General features: G+C 43.7%; 1 protein-coding gene across 6 annotated transcripts; it reads right to left on the bottom strand.

The window, feature by feature from the left end:
* Positions 1-2120: 2120 nt before the first annotated feature.
* On the bottom strand, positions 2121-20739 carry LOC122784583 (sodium- and chloride-dependent GABA transporter 2-like). 6 transcript variants are annotated; one of them, XM_044049926.1, is made up of 15 exons: positions 20707-20739; positions 12480-12730; positions 11912-12046; positions 10758-10898; positions 10535-10625; positions 9977-10109; positions 9458-9592; positions 8326-8429; positions 7316-7440; positions 7022-7134; positions 6784-6921; positions 6598-6700; positions 4677-4777; positions 4366-4536; positions 2121-3841 (listed from the first exon to the last, which is right to left on the bottom strand). In XM_044049926.1, the coding sequence occupies exons 2-15, from the start codon at positions 12712-12714 to the stop codon at positions 3713-3715; spliced, it is 1854 nt and encodes a 617-aa protein (XP_043905861.1). In that variant the 5' UTR covers positions 12715-12730; positions 20707-20739; the 3' UTR covers positions 2121-3712. The 6 variants fall into 6 exon arrangements, with proteins under 6 accessions (XP_043905861.1, XP_043905877.1, XP_043905869.1 ...); XM_044049942.1 differs by lacking the exon at positions 20707-20739 and adding an exon at positions 18622-18711; XM_044049934.1 differs by lacking the exon at positions 20707-20739 and adding an exon at positions 13899-14013.
* Positions 20740-21196: the final 457 nt, after the last annotated feature.

Below are 21196 nucleotides of genomic sequence, written 5' to 3'. Positions count from 1 at the left end.
TCGTAATATTATAAAATATTTTGAAAAAGAATCAAATTTAACATTTATCATGTTTTTTTTTCAATGTAAGCAACATATTTCTTGTCATATTTACATTTTGCAAATATTTTTGATCATCCAAGTCATTTTCTTGTAACTGTGAGACTTTAAAACACTTTTTTGTTGCTTAAGTAATGTTTTGAAACGTTAGTGGAACATTCCGTTTTTCTAATGTAAGTTATTTATCTTCACGTGACTTCAACACTTTCTTCCATAGTTTTTAGAAAATGGGAATAAATCGCGATGAATGACGATGAATTAGTCATGAATAGTTTGGGGGTCCGGTCACCTGACGACTTTGTTGCTGCCATGAAAAGAACACAAACACACCCACAAACTTGGAAGTGGCGACGCCTGCAGAGTGAGGTCCAACATCCAGCTGAACTTTATGTCCAAATTGTCCAGCTGTTATGCAACACACTGCATTCTCACAGCCTGTCCTCACGTCCTGCTGCCTCCTCTCTGTCTCCTCCTGTTCTCCTTCACACCAAACTGTCAAGTGTTTCACCTGCAGTTAAACAAAAAAGAAGAAAAGGCGGCAATAAAGACGACGTTTGAGGAGGACAGTGTGATCCTTCAGTCTTCAGATGGAGCGCGGCTCAGTTTCCACATGTTCTTGTCCTCACAAACAAATACAGATGATTGTGGTTTTCACATTTTGTCCACAAACAACTAACTGACCATTGTTTTCACATGTTTGTGCCCCTGAATTGACAAAAAATAACACGTCTTTGTCCTCAAAACAAACACAAATATGGTGGCTTTTACACATTTTGTCCCTGAAACAAATAATATCAGCGTTTTTGCAAGTCTGCGGGAAACACCTCAAGGCTTGAGACCTTTTTTTGTTTTTACTGCCCTGTTTTCACATTTTGTCCTGAAAACAAACACAAATACAGTGGTTTTTTACTTTGTGACTTTTTTTGTCTCTAAAACAAGCAAAAATATCCAAGTGTTTTAAATGTCCTGTCCCTTAACAAATAAATTAGCACTGTCCCTGAAAACAACTGACGTTTTAGTTCTGAAACATATAACATCGTGATATGTCTGCAACAACAATACTGTGGGGTTTTGTTTTTGCATGTTTTGTCCCTGAAACAACTCGTTTCAGCTCCAAAACAATAATATCAGGGACATTTCAAGCCTTTTTTGACAATTTGTCCATAAAACAAGCAAAAAACATCAAAATGTGTTAAACGTCCTGTCCCTAAACAAACAAATAATCACCGTTTTGGCACGTTTTTGTCCCTGAAAGTAAAAGAAAACCAACCAAACAACTTCCTGTACAGTATGTGGTGAAAAGTGCTGCAGCTGCAAACAAATGGCTCCGAGCCTCAGTGTCCACAACATCTCACACACACACACACACACACTTTGGCTCACATCCCCACAAAGCTCTTCCTCACACACTCTCTCACTCAGTCCATTGAATCCTTTTTAATCCTCACATTTGTGCCAAAGCCACCATATGGACGTTACACACACACAAACACAGTAACCCGCAATAACACACGTGCAAAAGCAGGTCACATACAGTACAGCATCAACAACAACAACTTGTATGTGTGTGTGTGTGTGAGACCTGTGTGCCAAGCCACGTGTGTGTGAGCCCCACCCACTTCCTATGTCGGCTGCATGGGGGGGGGGAGTGAATCCAATGTGGTTAATTGACGAGCTGAGCCGTTTACGTAACAGCCAGCTTCCATCCAAGTGTCAGAATTCCCTCCGGCTGTGCCGCTCCTCTTCCTCTTCCTCTTCCAGACACACACACACACACGCGTACGCACACACGCCCTCCATCCATCTCTAGCTCCCCCTCATTTTTCCCATCATTGATGTTAAACCATTAATTCCCATTTGGATGAAACAGCTCAAGATGAAGGCAATCACAGTGTTTGTTCTCGTCACAGCTGAGTGCCTGATAGAGTGTGAGTGTGTGTGTGTGTGTGTGTGAGTGTGTGAGTGTTACCTCCTCCCGTCACAGAAACCAGGTGTGTTCTCAGCATCTGTTGCCATGGCGCCATGGGACATCATCTCCCCAAGTGACGAGACGGCAATAAATGAAAGTCAACACAGAACTCTTTCATTCATAAAGTAAATATGTTCATTCAGGAGAAATACACAGTACAAAAGTACAATAACAAGCAGTACACACACACACACACACCTGTAAACAAACAGCTGAGACGTGGTGTGGTCATCACTGAGGATTTAAGGTTTTTACATGATTATGTTCCAAAACACATCCAGCAAACAAAATAACCAATGGAGACATCCTTCAAGTTTTCTCTCATAAAAACAGTAAAATAATAGTCAGGAATAGTTCAACAAGTGTTTGTGGCGTCTTAAGAATCCATTTGTTGCTCGACTCTTATCATTAGAGAGTTGTTATTGCAGGAAACTGAAGTTTGTAAACCGCTCACTCTCCAACACCAAACCCCATGGAGAAAATCAGCGATTTTAACATCCCAGCTCACAGGAGCTGTTGATCCACTGTTGCCTCCATCACTGACTTGAAACTTGTTGTTTTACGAGTTTGGCGTCTGAAATGTACGCTCAGATTTACCACAGTGACACAAAGTGACCACACGGGGCAGCAGCGAGGCAGAAGCTCCTGTACCCGCGTGAACTAAAAACGACGGTTTTCTCAATGGAGTTTGGTGTGTGAGAGTGAGCGGTTTACACAACTTCAGTTTCTGGTCAGAAAATGCTGTTTAACAGTGAAATAAAGTGGAAAACATCTTCTTTACGTATTGTAGACATAAGCAGGTATAGATTTTATGAGACGAGTGAGGTTAAAATCTGTTTCTTTCACATGTCAGCACATCATACAATCACACACGAAAAAACCTGAACTCTCACTTCAGTAATTATTTATATATATTTCATCACCACAAACTGTATTTACTCTCAAAGTATAAACCTTTCAACCTGTTTTTTTTTTTGTTTGTTTTAAAGAGGTATCGTGTCTTTCAAATCTCAAATCCAGGATACAAAAATAAAAAATAACTACTTCTATCAACACGGCAGCAGCAGTTTGTAATGTCTTATTAAAATGCAGAAACTAAAAAAAGGTAAACACTTATTACAACTTCAATGTCCAGAAAAAAAACATTCAATTGCAGCTTTTCCGATTTGGTTATTGCATTGTTTCAATTTCAACACGATTAATGGTTTCTTTTCTACGTGTGAAAGCAGCGAAGTGTAAGGCAAATTACAATAATAAAATGGTTTAACGGTGACTAACGGCCCCCAAAACAATAAAGAAAACAAAGACGTTTGAAAACGCTGCTGTGCTTTTCTTTGATCTGGGTTGTGTTGTAGTCTGGACATCGGTTATTATAACGGCTGCATCAGAAAGAGAATCTACTTCCTGTTTACATCGGCACATGAAAACGTAGTATTAGTGTGGATGTGTCTAATCTCTCGCAGAGAGTTTGTCAAAATGAACTCAAAAGTCAGTTTAAATGTGTCTTTATATGCATATTAAATGATTAAAGGTCCACTTTAAAGGCCACGAGTCTCATAGATAAGTGCGACTGTATTTTTTTACAGAACCATGACGTGATCATGTGATACATTCTTCTTCCCCCCCCCCTACATTACAGAGTTTGTCGTGTGAGGTGAACACACCATGGAGTGTGGCTGGCGGGCGGGCCGCGTCCGCCGCCCGTCAGGTCATGTGATCCAGGGTGACACCTGTGATTGGCTTCTCGGTGAGAGGCAGAGCGGCGTTGTGGGTGGAGACGTGGTGGAGGCCCGGCGACGAGAGAATGGCGGGGCTGCACAGAACTGTGAAGCGCTGCCGAGACGACAGGCGAGAAAAACAACATGGTTTTAGCCACTTACCAAACGGCTCGGCTCATTAAATCAATGCCTAATTATTAAATCTGTGATATTTTAACAACATGTTCGCAGGTTTTCCTCAACCGCTCACTCTCCCATTCAAAACTCCATAGAGAAAATCAGTGATTTAAGCGTCTGCGGACACAGGAGCTGCTGCTCAGCTGCTGCCTCAATTGGTCATTTTGTGCCACTTTTTTTAAAGCCTAACACAGGATTTTAATAACAGAAGTCACAAAATGGCACATTTGATGTGACTGGAGGAGACAGAAGTGGATCAACTACTCCTGTGTGCAGTGATGTAAAATGGCAGATTTCCTCTATGGGATTTGGTTGAGGAGAGTTTACAGGTAGGAAAAGGGGCAAATCCTTTAGTTAAGTGGGTAAAATCTACTCTTTTTGTATCTTGAACACAGCAGGGCACTCGGCGGAGCTTTCACTAAACTCATACAACCACACATTTAAAAAGACAGTGAGTAGAACCTGTGTCAGGGTTCCCGGGGTGGTGACCAGGGCGTAAATGGCCCAGATGGGAAGCAGGGAGACGGACGAGAGGGTGAGGATCCAGCCCAGTGCCGTGGCCCAGGCCGGAGCCACGAGGCCTTTACCCAGACTGAGCGGAGACCAACACACCAGGGAGAACACAAAGGTGGCCTGAGGGAGGAACAGCTACTGAATGATTTCACATATAAACGCACGACTGTGAGGCAGGAGGCGGAGGAGGAGTTTATATGACATGTTTGTGCACATGTGTGTGTTAATGTGTCATGTTAAAAAGGGCAGAGGTCACTCACCGTGCACACAGCTGGGGTGAAGTATTTCCAGCACAGCTTGAAGACGGGCAGCGGGCTGTAGCCGATCATGTCCCTGATGTTGGCGCAGAAGCGCTCGGCTCCTGTGGTCAAAGCGGAGAAGATCGTTAACGGCCGGCGGCGGCGTTTTTAGCAGCGGTCGCTCTTTATTTATCGCTCACCGCAATACAACACAAACACTGGAGACATAATATTCTGAAGAGGGAAACTTTACACAGACGGTTCAGGAGGTTTAAACATCCCTCTTCTAAACCTTTCCTGCACCAAAGTCCAGAGACAAAACTGGAGGTGTTGATCCACTGCTGCCTGCATCAAGAAGCTCAAATGTTTTATTTTGTTGACATTGGTGTTTAAAAATCCCTTTTTTTAAACTCGCCTCAGTGACAAAATCTTACAAAACGAGGCAGCAGCTCCTGTGTCGTGTGTGGGAGAGTGAGCGCCACACATCACAAACTTAAGTTTCCACTTTCCAAAAAAGTGACGTAAAGCAGTGAACATATTTTAAAGATACTGTAGACCTAACCAAACATATATTATTCCATGAGTCCTTTGTTATGTGACTTAAATCAGGGTTTTCCTGCTGCAGCGTTCATGAAACTGTGGTTTTGTTCATTAAAAGCAAGTTTCACCTTAAAGGAGTCCTTAAAATAGTCAGAGTGGGTAACCGGTCCACTTAAACCCCCTTCTGCTCCTCACTTTTGTCCAAAAACACAGTAGCACCTTTCTGTATTGACTTTACATTAAATGGTACAGTCACACTTGAACAAATCATGTTTTTTTTTTCTTAAATGCAAAAGGGTCTGGCAGGGGGATAGCGGCTCCCTGGGGTCCAGGAGACTGAGACTGGGAGGCGACGGGGGGTTCGCTGGGCTGATTTAGGACCTGCAGGAGACAGAGGGGGTCCTGGCCACGCGCCAGTCTCCTGACAACAGTGGGTAACTGCAGCCGCGTTAATATACAGTCTACTGACTCCAGAGGGAGGGGAGGAAGTGGACTGGGTGACCCGGAGTGATTTTAGGGATTACTGTAATTAGTGATAAACAAAAGTGTTCAATTCACGTGCTTTCCTATAAAAACCTGAGCTCGGTTAAGATTTATTTAAGTGTTTTCTAATTTGGCAGAATGTAAACTGCTATTTCCAGACTAATGAGCTCCATTCTAAGGAATGTCATTTCACAACTTTCTCCCATCATTAGTCGATGTTTCTCTCCCACACCAAAGTCCATGGAGAAAATCAGCGATTGCACATCACAGCACACGGGAGCTGTCCATCCACTGCTGCCTCCATCGCTACGTTCAAATATGTTGTTCTGTGAGTGCAGCGTTTGAAAACCTCACTAACTCAATATGAGTGAACGAGGCAGCAGCTCCTGTGTCCTCCACGGCTTAAAATGCAGCTTTTCTCTCTGGACTTTGGTGTGGGACAGAGAACGCAGGACAAACTTTAGTTTCCTGTTGGAAAAAGTCAGTCTAACAGCGAGATAAAGTGGTGAACACATTCTTACGATATTGGAGACGGCAGAGCTCGGTGCCAACAATGTGTCAGTGCCTCATACATCCACACTTTACAGAAAAAAAAAAACCCATTCGTTTAGTTTAAAATCAGGCCACGTGAGAGAAAAGCCAACATAAAAACATCAGCGCTGCCAAACCTAAAGGCAAACATCTGGTTTAATTTCCAGATTGAACAAACTACAAAGACAGAGAAGCTCTTACTCCGAGGGAAATATCTCTAATTGAATCATTATCGACCCAATGGATTTGAAACCTTGTGAATCTCAATCTATTTGAGATATCTGCAGCAGCGTCCACGAGGAATAAGCTTGTCAGATATCGTCTCCACGCAGAAAGAATAAATGAAAAGGGTGGAGTGAGACTTAAAAAGAGGAGCTACTACTCGTACCGTAGACCCAGCCGATGGCCAGAGACTGGAAGATGGAGAGCAGCAGCAGACTCGCTCCGCTGCAGGAGTATTTATCATAGATCTGGAACACGTACAGACCTCCCTGCATCACCACACACACAAAACACCATTATTTAATGTCATCAAATACATAAAAAAAAAAAAGGCTGGTAATGTGTGACCTACCGGAGTGACCATGACCAGGCCCATGAGGAAGCAGACGACGCAGACAAACAGCAGCAGCAGCTCGCGGCGGTGGCCTCGTCTGAGCAGGTGAGGGTACAGGTCCGTCACCGACGTCATCAGAGCCTCCAGGCTCACAAACTGAGAGACGGAGGGGGAGACAGAGGGGGAGACAGAGGGGGTCAGTGCGGCTGCTCTCTCTTCTATATTACACTGAATACACATCAGATCAATGTCTCACCTGCGTGTCCAGCCCCAGCATGATGATCATGAGGAAGAAGCAGACGGACCAGAGCTGAGGGAGCGGCATCATGGATACGGCTCTGGGGTAGGCAATGAAGGCGAGGCCAGGACCTGAGACCACACACACACACACACACACACACACAGACAGACACACACACACACACACACACACACACACACACACACACGTGGGAAAGGATACGATTTCTTTAAATTAAATATCCTCAACAACTCAGCACGAGGCAACGCCAACTGATTACTCTTGAATGAAGCATCACGTCTGCTTCACCTGACTGAGCCACGCTGCCGATGTCCACGCCCTGCTCCTGTGCCATGAAGCCCAGCACCGAGAAGATGGCGAAACCTGCCAGGAAACTGGTGGCGCTGTTCAGGAGGCACAGCATGAAGGAGTCTCTGGAGGGACACACACACAAATATCACTTAAAAGTGATCGTTCAGGTGTGGACGTAGGAGACAAAACGAGGATAAACTGATTTTTAGTCCCTAAACAGAAGTCTCACCTAATAAAATCCACGTCTACGATATCTTAAGAACGTTAGCTGCTTTATCTCAATGTTAGACAGATTATATCGACTGTAAACTGTGAGATAACACTCATAACACACATGTAAAAATACATTTAAGCCACCTAACAAAAGGCTCACCTGATAGCCTCTGACTCCTTAAGTATATGGTAAACTGCTTTATTTCACAGTTCTGCAGCATTTTCTGGCTCCATCACTTTAAGCTCACAGGTACACAGAAGCTGCTGGTCTACTCTCGCCTTGTTTGCAATGTTCCTGTCACTGAAGTAAACCCAGACAAAAGATTTCCAACACACAACTCGCATGAATAAGACATTTGGACTTAAAGATGGAGGCAGCAGTGGATCAGCAGCTCCTGTGAGCTGTGATGGAAAACCACTGGTTTGCTCTATGGACTTTGGTGTGTGAGAGTGAGCGACAACCACGGTTCATAAAGAAAGTATTAAAGCAAAGTATTCGGACTAAAAATGAGCCTCTGGCCTTGTATTAAGGAACTGTGGCCTGTTACTGTAAATACAAGTGCTTGGCTGTGTGTGTGTGTGTGTGTGTGTCCTGGAGTGTGGGAAACACAGCAGCGAGGGCTTTTCTTTAAGGTGTGGCTGTATCACTGTGTTTTCTCTCTCCATTCCAGCAATTCCTTCTGGAAACCATCTGACCAGTGGGAACTCACAGCGTACAGTTCAAATGTACACGGCTCGTCTGAAGTGGAATTTGCCATTGTGTGTGTGTGTGTGTGTGAGACTGTGCTTCTCACTTGTAGCAGTTATTGTTGTATTTGTTGTAGCTGCCCAGGGCGGTGAGACTGCCCAAGCAGATTCCGTAGGAGAAAAAGACCTGGGTTCCAGCATCCATCCATACCTTCACACACACACACACACAGAGAGAGAGAGAGAGAGCGTGAACAGCTGTCAGAGTTCCTTAAATGTCCCACGTCATAACATCACATGTTGGCCGTCCTTCTCCAGACGCTGGCGACAAATGTGTTGGACGTAGTCTGACCGTAGGAAGGCAAACTTGCGTTTTTGAAGCACTGAGATTTTGCGTTTCCTTATTTTTGGAAGAGCGAACGTTCTCCAACGTCCTGCGAGACTCGTGTGTGGTGACGTCATGTTCTACTGAAGAAGAACTGAGAGGAGTGACTGAGAACATTAACTTCTCAGGAAATGGTTTATCGATGAGCAGAAGAAGCTTCCTGGGTAGATTCACCCAGTGATTTAAAGAGAGACTACATCCACTTTACTTTTAGAGCAGCATGTGGATCTGTGTTCGGCTCAGGATTTCCCAGGATTCGTCACACACCAGAGACAAATGTTTGGAAAAGAGATAATGATGGACAAACACTGAAATCACAACTTTCACTCAACTGAACAGCTAACAGGATACAGTCAAATAAATTAGGATTATCATTCTTTCAGTCGAGCATCGACTCCTGATTCCAATCAAATGGTTCACAGAGATTCTCAAAATGACTTAAAAGAAACCTTTAATCACACATAAATGTCAGTGAGGTTTGATATTTAACCGTTGAACCATAAATAAAAAGAAAAGGTTCACACATTTATACATAATATATTGATCCTTGTGTAATAAATCAATCTAGAAAAAGTTACAAAACGGCTTTGCTTTAATCGCCGCTCGACCCCACACTCCGAACCCCAGATCTCTGTGTTTGATTTTGAATATCGTTTTTATGAAATAAAAACAACAGACATTCCTGAGGATATTCAATAAAAACTCAGTCAAAATCAAACTGACGTTACATATTAGAGATAATGTGGAACTCATGCGCTGGGTTTAATTCTGACCTCGTGAATAAAAACATTTTTTTCTTCTGCTCTGTGTGTGCGTGTGTGCGTGTGTGTGTGTGTGAGCGTGTGTGTGTGTACCTGTGGGTCTGCCAGGCGGGTGTGGTTGGGCTTGAGGTAGTACATGATTCCCTGTGTGGCTCCGGGCAGCGTGGCCCCGCGCACCAGCAGCACAAACAGCATGACATATGGGAAGGTGGCCGTCAGGTAAACCACCTACAATGTACACGGATGTGGTCAGGACGGTGAGGACGGTCAGGACGGATGCCGCGGAGACAGAGAAAACAGGAAAGACACGTCTGCGCGTTAAAAAGGGAAACTTGGGAGTGTGTCGTGTGTTGACACAACAAAAATGATTGTAGTGCTCGCTCGACGTTTGAAAGTTTTATGTTGTGTTGCTAAATCAGGGTTCAGACGCCTTACCCAAAGTCAAATTCAAGCACTTTCAAGGTCTATTTTCCAGCTTTTTTCGGCACCTTACCACTGTGCTAAAACACTGTGCTACATTTCTCTTCATTATCACATTAAAAGAGATGGTACCGTGCTATAAACGATCAAAATAGTGTGTTTAAATCATAGCACAGTGGGCGTCCAGCTCACCTTCCCGGTGGACTTGACTCCCTTCCAGACGCAGAAGTAGCAGACGAGCCAGACGACGGCCAGACACAGAGCCAACTTCCAGCTGACTGGACCCAGCTCGTCTAAGTTAGGGGAGAGCCGGAGAACCTCCCGCCTGAAACACAATTTTCATGCATCAGCTCATCTTCAGAGTCTGTCTCTGTAGACCGCTCACTCTCCCACACCAAAGTCCATGGAGAAAAGCGGGGATTTTACAACACAGCACAAGGGAGCGGTCGATCCACTGCTGCCTCCATCAGCTGATTAAAAAGTGTTCTTTTATGACTTTGGTGTTTGACATCCTTCATTCTGATTTACCCCAGTGACATAAACTCACCTATTGAGGCAGCAGTACAGCAGCAGCTTCTGTGTCCCCGTGAGCAAAAAAAACGCACATTTTCTCTATGGACTTTGGTGCAAACTTCAGTTTCCAGTAAGAGAAGCGAGATAAAGCAAGACAACATATTCTAAACATGTCACAGGTGTGGATTTTCTCAGGTAAAATAGGATTTTCATTCAATAAAAAACCAAAACACTCACTCCCAGAACTCCATGACAGGAGACGAGGCGTTCTCTGGCAGGCTGCTCACATTAGCGGTCCGGTTGAGGTGATCAAAGAGGACACACGACTCTGCCATCACACACACACACACACACGCACACACACGCACACGCGCACACACACACACGCGCGCAGGCACAAAAAACACCTTTAAGTTTCAAACAGCAGCTTCAAATGACACGGACGGGTGATCTCACTGACCGGTGTTCCACGTGTTGTTACAGTGTGACCAGGGCAGCTCGGCCTGGAAGCTGTAGGACAGATAAAAGAGGGCCCACGCCAGGATGACAACGTAGTAGACGCAGCCGTGCAGGATGATCACCTGACTGGCGTAACCAAGCCCTACAGACACACACACACACAGAGAAATGAGCTTCAAGCACAAATATTTTATACTTTGCTCCGTCTCTGGAGTCTCATATGAAAGAATCCATTGACTGGAACAGTGGACGTGCAGCCCACGTCTACTGTATCTTCATTAGGGATGAATGATGGTCTTATGAGGCCGCGAGTGGGTGAGAAAGCGGAGGCTGTTTGCACTAATGAACCTCGGGCTTTCATCTGATGATGGCATATTAAATCTGCAAACCAGTGAGAGAAATGACTGCAGAAGTGTTTCTTTGTTCCAGGCAGGAACTTTGAACGTGACCTCATGAGTTTAAAGGGATAGTTCAGCTGATAAAGCTGGGTCACGGCAGGTTAACTACTGACACTTATCCATGATACAGTTCGAGAACATCTCGGCTCGACTCTAAATCCTGTTAATCTCCAACTTTTAGCAAAGAAAAAGTCTAAAATGTCAATATTTAACAGAGGAGTCTGGCACTGCTGAACGCCGGCGATCTTGAGTCGTTCCACCAAAAACAACTGCTTTACAAGTAGAGCTCCAACTAACGATTGTTTTCAACGATTTCTTATCAAAACATCTCAAATATTCACATTTCAGAAGCTGAACCAATCTTGAAATCTTGTTTTAATCAGGAAAAATGCTTCAAACTGATTAATCGATGATCAAAATAGTTGCCGATTAATTCAGTGATCGATTACTCGAGGTACAGAAATGATGCCTGATACGAGAGCTGAGTCGTGTTAAAACAACGGCAATTCTACAGTTCGGTGCTTGGTTTTAAAACTGATTTACTGGCTTTTTTTGAAAACCTTGAGACTTCTCAAGGCCAGATTCCTCCTCCTCCCTCTACCACAGTGCTCTGTGAGCATGGTCTCACTGTGCACCGTGTTCTGCACAAGATAAGTTACTGACGCGACAACTTTGTAACAACAAATCATTTCATCAACAGGAAAAGGAAACCCACACAACAGAACAGCAACAATCAGGTCATTTCAGGCGAGTGTACCTCCAAACAGTGGGCAGATGGTCCTCCAGGCGCTGACACCTCCCAGACTGAGGTACTGACCCAGCGAGGTCTCCAGCAGGAAGAGCGGGATGCCACACAGCACCAGGAACAGCAGGTAAGGTACAAAGAACACACCTGCACGCACACACGCACACACAGTCACGGGTGACATTGAATCGTCAAACGTCTAAAAAGTGGCTTAGCAAAACCTGTGCAGATTCATTTGACAATGATTTGCATGTAACGCACATTTGTTTATAAAATAAGAGTTAGGTAACGCACACTGTTTCTACAGGTGCAGCAGTGCAGGTCTTTCATGACGTAACGAACACAATTGACTGAGTAAAAAATGACACACGTAGTCACACGTGTGGGAAAACAAATGTCTGGAGAGTCATCAAAACTTATTTCAGATACATTTTCATCTCAATGTCCAGAAAAACATGTGCCTGCGTGTGAACGGCCCCTTATTTTAAGATTTATCGACAGTTACAGATACATTTTCTTCCTGTTTTGTAAGAACACAAAATAAACATCTCATCTCAACAGAAAGAAGTCATTTACTTACCTCCACCATTCTTGTAGCAGAGGTACGGGAACCTCCAGACGTTGCCCAACCCGATGATCTGCCCGGCCACGGCCAGGAGGAACTCGGCTTTACTCGCCCACTGGCCCCTGGCGTGCAGCAGGGCATGTTTCGGGACTTCTTTGCCGTTGGGGAGGCTCCCATTGTGGAGCTTGCTCAGCAGCGGGTCTTCTTGCTGAGGTTGCAGTGGGTCAGCCATCGCAGGTTCAGGCAGCATCAACACACGCACGCTCCTGACGGAAAACATCACAGGGTTAAGAAGAAATCTAACGCGAGGGAGAAACTACACACAACAACGAGACACAAAAACGTGAGTTTGTCTCACATCCTTGCTGCCGGGATTGAATCCGCAGAAAGGAGAGAGTGTATTTTCTGACGGTTGGTCTGGCTGCCTCATTGCCTTATCTGTCATGCGTCTCAAGGACGTGTTTGTGTGTGTGTGTGCGTGTACGTCATTTATCTCTGCCGTGCAGATCTTTCAAGGTCTACAAGTGGCTCTGTTTTCCCCCCAGTCAAATAAAGTGGATAAAACGCTGTGTTTTTCCACTTTATCTCTTTACCTCGCACAGACTGACCAAAAACAGGCTCCTACTTACTCATGTTGAGGCTAAGAGTGAGAAAAATACCCACAACAAAGCACCAGCTCCAGAAAATCATCGTTCTTTGTTGAATTGCTAAATGTTTACATTTTATAAATCATATAACCTGCTAATTATGCTCCCAAACAGATTTAAAAAATAAATAATCCTATGACCAAGAAACAGCAGCAAAAAATCAGCAGATATCCATATTTATCCCAACTAATGTCATATTATAACTAAAGCCTGATTGTTTTGCTCTTGATTAAAAGTTGAAGAAACCAGTAAATTGTCCTTTCTCCTCGTTTTTATGATCAGACAAAAACAAAGCAAACAACTGAGGTAAACTACTCAAAAGTGTGTTTGTGCAACATTACATGAGATATATATATACCATTATATTATGATTATATCACGATGTTTCTTTCTAATGAATCATTTTTGTGGTTTGATGGAGTTTCTGTGGCATTTTAACAACCCCACGTGACAGACACACAGGATATTTGCATCCAGTATCGTGTTAAAACGATTGCTGCGCACATTTTACAGATTTACCTGTTACAGATTTACGGGTGAATTAGTGACGCGTAAATTAGCCCAAAACGCAGAGAAAAATAACGTTTAAAGTGGTTTCATGGTCAAAAACACGTGAGGTTTCAGATGGAAAAACGGCAGCGCAGAAGCGACCATGACAGCGGTCACGACGACGACGCTCCACACAAATGACACTTCATTTAATCTAACTCGAGTTAAACACAAGTGATATTCTTACACGCGGTCGTGAAGGCACAAAGGAGGCTAGAGAGCTGATGTGACAGCCTACCTCCGCGTTTTCTGCCGTTCCCTCCACAATCAGCGGCCACCCCTGCGACCGGCTGGACGAATGGTTTGTTCCGGTGAAGCAGCTGCCGGCAGCCGGGTACATCCGTCACGTGATCAGAGGGTCGACGGGGGATGTAGTGGGTTTGTGCATTCAGCCTGATGCAGGGATTTACTTTAAACTACAGATTAACACTTTCATTTATTAAATGAACACTATTATTATTATTGTTTATTATCATAGAGTTGTTACCGTTATAAAACAAGGATGTTTTTATTGTGAAAGACTCAGTGGCTAGAGTGATACTGGCATCGCAGAGCTATGTCTTATTTAGAGTTTTTAGAATCGATTATTCAGTTTTTACAGAAGAGTTTTAGGGACACATGTACAAAAATAATTGAAAGAAAGAAAGAAAAAAACAGCATGAATTCTGTTTGCCGTTTGTTTTTTCTTTCTTTATTTCAATTGCTATATATATTCGATCTTTCATTGTGGCTCTAATACTCTTCTTCTCTCTTATTTAATAATTCTGAGATTAAAGTAAAAGTCAGAATCCTGAGATTAAAGTAAAAATCTGAATTCTGAGATAAAAGAAACACTTGAGATTGTTCCGTTAAGTGTTTATTTAAGAAAATGTGATAGACAAATTATGATTATTTAAGTATTATTTAAGTTATTCCCTTAGAGGGAACGCCACTCGGAATGTAACCTCGGAAATTCTGAACATGAGCTAAGGAAATTGTGTTGCACGAACATGAATTTGTGTTTGCACCGGCTACAAAAACAAAGGATTAAGTGATGAAATAACTGTATATACAACATGGTGTGTGTCAGCTTAATCTTAATTCTATCCCATATGCTGACATGTTACTCCATACTGTGGACTCAGTGTGAAACAGTCTCAGTGACATTTAACAGCATGAAAACTTCACATCCTAAACTACCAGTTTTAAGGGTGCAGCCCTTTAAAAATACATGAAACACTTCATTTGTATTGTATATTTATAATTAATTCACTGATTTAGTCATTAAAAACCAATCTAATCTTGTTGCTACAATCATAAAAAATGAATAGCTCCACCCTCTCTCTCATTAGAGAAGGTAAAGAAAAACCCAAAAGTCAAAGGTCAAGAGTCAGGAAATGGTTAAACCATATACAATGTACAACTACACACATGCACAGGATGCATATCTTCCCTCAAACTGCAGACATTGCTCTGCTTCCCAGGGGCCAAATAAAACCCTCTGCACTACGGTTCCTTCAATACAGTCCTCATTGTTCTGCGCGGACAAACCTGCAGCCGCGGTGCCACAGCGGCGGTGCTGCTGCTGCTGCTGGTTGTGCTACACAATTTCTGAAATGTTTTACAGCTGCTTTTATTGGTGTCTGGCGTTCGGGGCAGTGGGTCACTGATATACAGTGGGAGGCTTTGTGTCTAACCCCGTCTGTCTGTCCTGTCGTACAACTTACAAGGTCCAGGTACATAGAACAACAGTAGAAGCGTGTTACATGATAAAGATTTACTCAAGCAAAGATTGTAGTCGTTAAATGCAAAAAAACGCTACACCAAATCCCATAGAGAAAATCAGCATTTTTAACTCGGTGGGAGACGGGAGCTGCTGGTCTACTGCGGAGTCTTTTGGGAAGTTTGTTGCACTGAGCTTTATCCAAACAAAGGATTTTAAACATATATCACACAATAACACAATTTGAACTTTCTAACTCAGGCGGCAGTGGGTAAACAACTCCTGTGGGCTATGGTGTAGAATGGCTTATTTCCTCTATGGAATTTGGTGTGGGGTCACAAAAGGCTGTTTAATGGAAAACAATAAGGCAGCCAACACATTCTTATGATATTGCAGACTTAAGCTGGTGTAGATGATGTGAGCCTTTTGTTTTGTGGCCCAAGCTTTGGAGACGGTGCCGCGCTCCAACAGCGTGTCATTACACATGACTGCGTCTCTCGCGATGCTGTCGACACCTCACACAACGACACTTCTCATCATTTCTTTTGCTCATTTCAATGCAAAAGCAGAAACTTGGGATTTAATTATCAGACAGGAACGGTGAGTGTGTTATGAATTGTTTGTGCGCTCAGTCCAGACCCGTTAATCTGCCGCCTTGAAGTGGTCTCCTTGCCTTGTTTGAACCCTGGTGTGGTCACCGTGAAGCTTTTAACTCTTTCCCTCCTCCCCATACTCTGCTTCCCATGCCCTAAAGAGGTAAACATTCCTGTGGCTTTTGCCCCCTTCCTCTTCCAAACCTGTGTGAGAAACATACCTTGTAAAAGAGGAGTCGTTTAAAAAGTAACCTCTGACTTTATGTCCACACTGTACACGGCTCCCCCGGGGGCTTGCGGTAGGCCAGATATTTGGAGTTGATAATCTTTTCCTTGAGATTTTATGGGAATGTTTCGAGGGGCAATTCCCAACACGCGAGGCCTTTAACCACAGCGGGAAGTCTCGTGAGGTGTTAGTGCTGCTCTCGGGGGTTTGTGGGGTTTCATCGGGGAGCGTTAGGTCATTTGTCTAAATCTGTCCAGATGTCACTTTGTGATGTTTCGCTTATCGTGGTCCTCGCTGAAGGCCGCAGCCTCCAAACATCTCACGTTATAGAAGCTCTACACATACAGTAGCATGACAGCGTCGTTCCTGCAGTTAAACGACTTTGACAAAATGTGTCCACAGCTGTTTTTCTGCCATGTTTAAAGGGATAGTTCAGGCAGGCTGGATTTATATTGTTTTTATGGCTGTAGTTTTGTTGTGCTTCTTCTCCTTTTTCCAACATAACCTTCACTTTCCATAACTGGCAGTTATTCAACCGTTTAGGAATAAGCTGACGTCGATTGAACGTCGATAGCACAAACAGTCTAGGAGTTAGGATAATGAGCCATAAAATCTAGGACATCTGAAGGGTATGATCATGGACTTATCTGACCATCACACAGTCTTTAATAACTCTCCCACACCAAAGCCCATAGAGAAAATCAGTGATTTTACATCTCAGCTTCATCACATCATGTTAATGCCTCCACATGAAGACTCATCATAACACGGCATTACTGCATTCTTTGCTGACGAGGTTAAGCACACAGCAGAGAAAGGAACAGCGTAGCGTGAAAATTGCTCAGACGGGAACATATGGAAACATCCACCCTGTCCTGTTGGTATGCTGGTTTGAAACTGAACACCAGGCCAGGTAAAGGAAAGAACTGAGGACACTGGAGTCGTGTCCTTACACGAGGTGCAGTGTGAAGCCTGATTAACAAAGTTATTTCCGTCAGTGAAAGTATTTAGTATTTGGAAAGGGGCTGGCCTGAAGGATGGTTGACCTCACTTAAACTCCACTGCTGCAGCTGATTGTTGGCAGTGGACGTCGTCAGTGATTGGATCATCTGTTTCCCTGCACACGATCAGCAAAAACAGCGGAATAAGTGGGAACATTAGGCCGATACTTTCCCCCAGATATGAACGAGTGCAGGCCAGGACACTGAATCACCAGCACCAGTGATGAAAGCTGCTGACAAAAGATAACAATCTTTGACACTTTGTGTCTAATGAAGTGGACATGTTTCCACAACAGAGACAGAATGAATCCTCTGAGAAAGAGACACCCAGCGTCCTGAATGGCATTGATTTAGTCTGGAAACTCATGCCACATGCACGATGAGCAGTGTCTGCCACTGCAAACGCAGATTTTCAACAGTCACCACGAGTGGAAAAGTTTACTGATGCCACTTCTGACCAACAGGCAGAGATGAAAACGTCTCTGTACGCCTTTAGATCGACTAAACCAATCAGACCAATCAGCGGGATGACGCATGCATCTTGTCCGCCATCTTACATGTATACAAAAGCTGCTACACGTCACTTCTGTGCCGTCCAGGGGAAGAAAAGTCTGTTGCTTCAAGACAACATGAGGTTGAACACTCAATCAGGTGTTGTACAGGGTTCCCACATCTTGGTTGACATCCAGGAAGTTCTTTCCTGGACCAATTCCCTCAAATTCAAGACCCAAATGTGCTGACACAGCTTAAGATGAGGAGGGCATCTTGTGAGGGGGGGGGTCTTCGTCCACTTTTATTGATTTGCAGTGATTGTCCTTGGGATCTTGGTCAAAGTCGGTCTTTGCAAATGTGTATATGGCGAGACGGAGATGTTGGAATTTTCATTTCCCAGACATGATGTCGTCATTTTTCTCTCTCGTTGTTCTGCATGGAATCTCACGTCAACGGTGGACAGCAGGGGCCACCAACTATGTTTATACATTTCTCAACACTTTGGGGGCCGCAAAAGATATTAGCTCCCGTCTCTGAATCCACAGTTTCAAAATGAAGCAGCAAAGCCAACATCTCGATCCCTGTAGTCCAAGTGGAGCAGAAATGCACACTTGTGAGTGAGCTTTTCCGCTCACGGAGAAATGTTCAGTATGGTTTTACGCTCGTGGAAACTCTGCGTCACGCGTGCGGCTTTCAGATGCTTTTGAGTTTTGAGCCTAAACACACGCCACACTCCTGCAGCTTCCTCCGTGAACTTGTGCAAAGACATGGTTCATGAACACACATCAGGTCTGTCCCGCAGACACGCAGCACAGCACTGAGGATCCCGGCGACTGGTTTAGTTGTTGTGTTTAAGTCGCTCGCCAAACAACGCATCAAAAAGGCCAGATTGCTCAAAGCGAAGCCAACGTCTCGCCACATGGTGATGACAGAAAACTGCAACTCACCAAATCCAAGGAGCTGCCTCAGCACTGTGGTCAGATCACAAGAAAGGGTTTGGAAACATCCGCGGCCGACTTTGGCAGAAATGACAAAGACCATGCTGCTAAAATGGGACCACAAATAAAACACATGTGCTGTAAGAGGAATGACATCACCCTATAGTAGCACGGTGTGTGAGGTGCGTCTGTAGGTGACTAAATGCCTTACTGTACGCACTGGACGTTCACGCTCTAACTGTGCAGTTAGTAACTGGGGATATAAATGACTGAAATACTGTAATCACATATGATAATCCATGCCTGTGTAGCTCTACAATATCTCATGAGTATGTTCAGCACTTTACGTCACTGTTAAACAGACTTTTCTGACGACAAATCTTAACTTTTGTATGTTTTTGTAAACCACTCTCTCGCCCACACCAAGGTCCATAGAGAAAATCAGCGATTTTTACATCACAGCACACAGGTGTTGTTGAGACACAAACTGACCACACGGGGCAACAGTGGACTGATGCCAAGAGGCACCATCAGTGCGAACACAACGGTATCTCATACAACCGATTTCATCGATGGACTTTGGTGCAGGAGAGTAAGTTGTTTACAAACGAGGAAAAAGCAAGAACCATAACTGGCACAGAGTTGCTATGAAGAGAGCAACACCAAGCATATTGGTTGTGGAATTACAAAGCCTAACATGGGTCGATCTACCAGCCATAAAGATTAATGTTTATATGGATTCAGATGTAACTTGATGGGGGACAAAGTGCAGAGAAGACATTCAGCGAGTTCATGTCCACCTGCTGAGGACTTTTAATGTCATGATTTTATCTTAAACACCTTTCCATTTTTACTGTTTCTATTTATCCATCTAACAGATTTACATTTTTTTAAAGTCAAATTTGGACTTGGTTTGGTGATGAAAAAGACATGTATTATATTTCAACAATGTTCCTCCTCTCCAACACCGCTGCTTAGTATACGCAGAGGACGGTGCGGGTGTGTCACGGGGGAGGAGAGAGGAGGTGTGCTGATCAACTATTGGATGCTCATTATCTTCCTTGTTTATTATTTGTGCTGGTGCTTTTTTGTAACAGAGGAATGTCCCTCTGGGGATCGATGATATAAACTGTGATTCTCATCATTCCACTGCAGTGCTTGAGACAAATAACACGACATTCACATTTACTGCATTTACTCCTCTCTCTGGGAGAGTCAAGTTTGTGTTTGTGTGACATGACGGATCGGCCCGAGTTTGTGCCGTGTCATGTTGTGTCATTCTGGATTCTGACCACAAAGCACCACAGAGGCTGGAAGTGACCAAACCAGTTTTATGCCAGTCATGATGACAACCACAGCCAAAAACATGACATTAATGACACAGGTGTCTTACTGTTATACGTTATGCTGACTACGTAACACATAACACCCGTGTCAACCTTGTGACCATTTTTAATTGTGCACCTATCAATTTTTCTAGGTCGCACTGGTGCACCTGACGCTGTCCAGATGAAAATGTTAATTTAATGTTAATTCCTTTTGTTAGCATCATCTCTCTGAGTTCTCCTGATTCTGATTACATGCCGTGACACGTGTGTAGAGAAACGGGCCCAAGTCATTTCATACTCACGTTCTCTGAGGAATCTGAAATGATCTTTGAGATTTGAAATGTTTACTTTCAGTTCAGTGAAGCACTTTCTTTTTCTTTACAATCGTGCTTCAAATAAAGACAAGCATTTCTCTGCAGCTTATTCTTGTTTAAAAAACATTTACGTTATATCAAAGTTATGGAGAGCGATAAAAAGGTGACCTTATGGCATTAACGGTGACGCAATGAAACATTTAGGGTGCATCTAAACAAAAAAAGTTCATCGCACCAGTGCAACCCATGCAGAAAGTTGAATTTCCACCTTTAATGAGCTGCACTCACATAAACTGTTACACACTACACACACACACACAACGTGTTACTGAGCGCACTTTCACCTCTTGCTCTTTACTTAGAGTTGTAAATTTGCTTTATCACTCACACTTCATAATCAACAAACAGTGGCATACTACACACTACAAGACTTAACAACATAGTGGACTTACCAGTCAGTGGAGAGTGTTGCTGACTCTGTTGTGTGTCAGGTGTTGGAGGACCATATAATACACTGGGTGCTGGTGGGAGGAGCAGATGAGCTTCAATCACTGCGATTGGCTTGTGTTTTTGTGAGTGTGGTCAGAGCTTAACTGGTTTGTCAACATTTACGTGGCGAGCCAGGTTGATACTGATCACTGAAGTCATAAAACATTCAAACATTTCAACTAGTCCATAGGCCAGAACACATTCTGGTACCACTCGAAGTGGTAAAAGTAAGTAATAGGTTTGGAAACCGTCCATGTTCGGGGATCTTTAAGTCGTTTTAACAGTTGGACATTGTTGGCTTTGATTCTTGAACGACACTCTCTGACCAATCAGTGGCCGGCAGTTTCGTCGACGTCAACTTTCAGTATCGGCTCAGCTCACTTGGCACCTCACCAGAATGAAAAGTAGGGTTGAGCTGTGCAACAACTGTATATTGGAAAACCTGTATGTACT

The sequence above is a fragment of the Solea senegalensis genome, linkage group LG2, assembly GCF_019176455.1.
Source record: "Solea senegalensis isolate Sse05_10M linkage group LG2, IFAPA_SoseM_1, whole genome shotgun sequence".
NCBI classification, from domain to species: domain Eukaryota; kingdom Metazoa; phylum Chordata; class Actinopteri; order Pleuronectiformes; family Soleidae; genus Solea; species Solea senegalensis.
The sequence above is the reverse complement of the archived record's forward strand: the minus strand, read 5'-3'. Positions and strand labels throughout refer to the sequence as shown.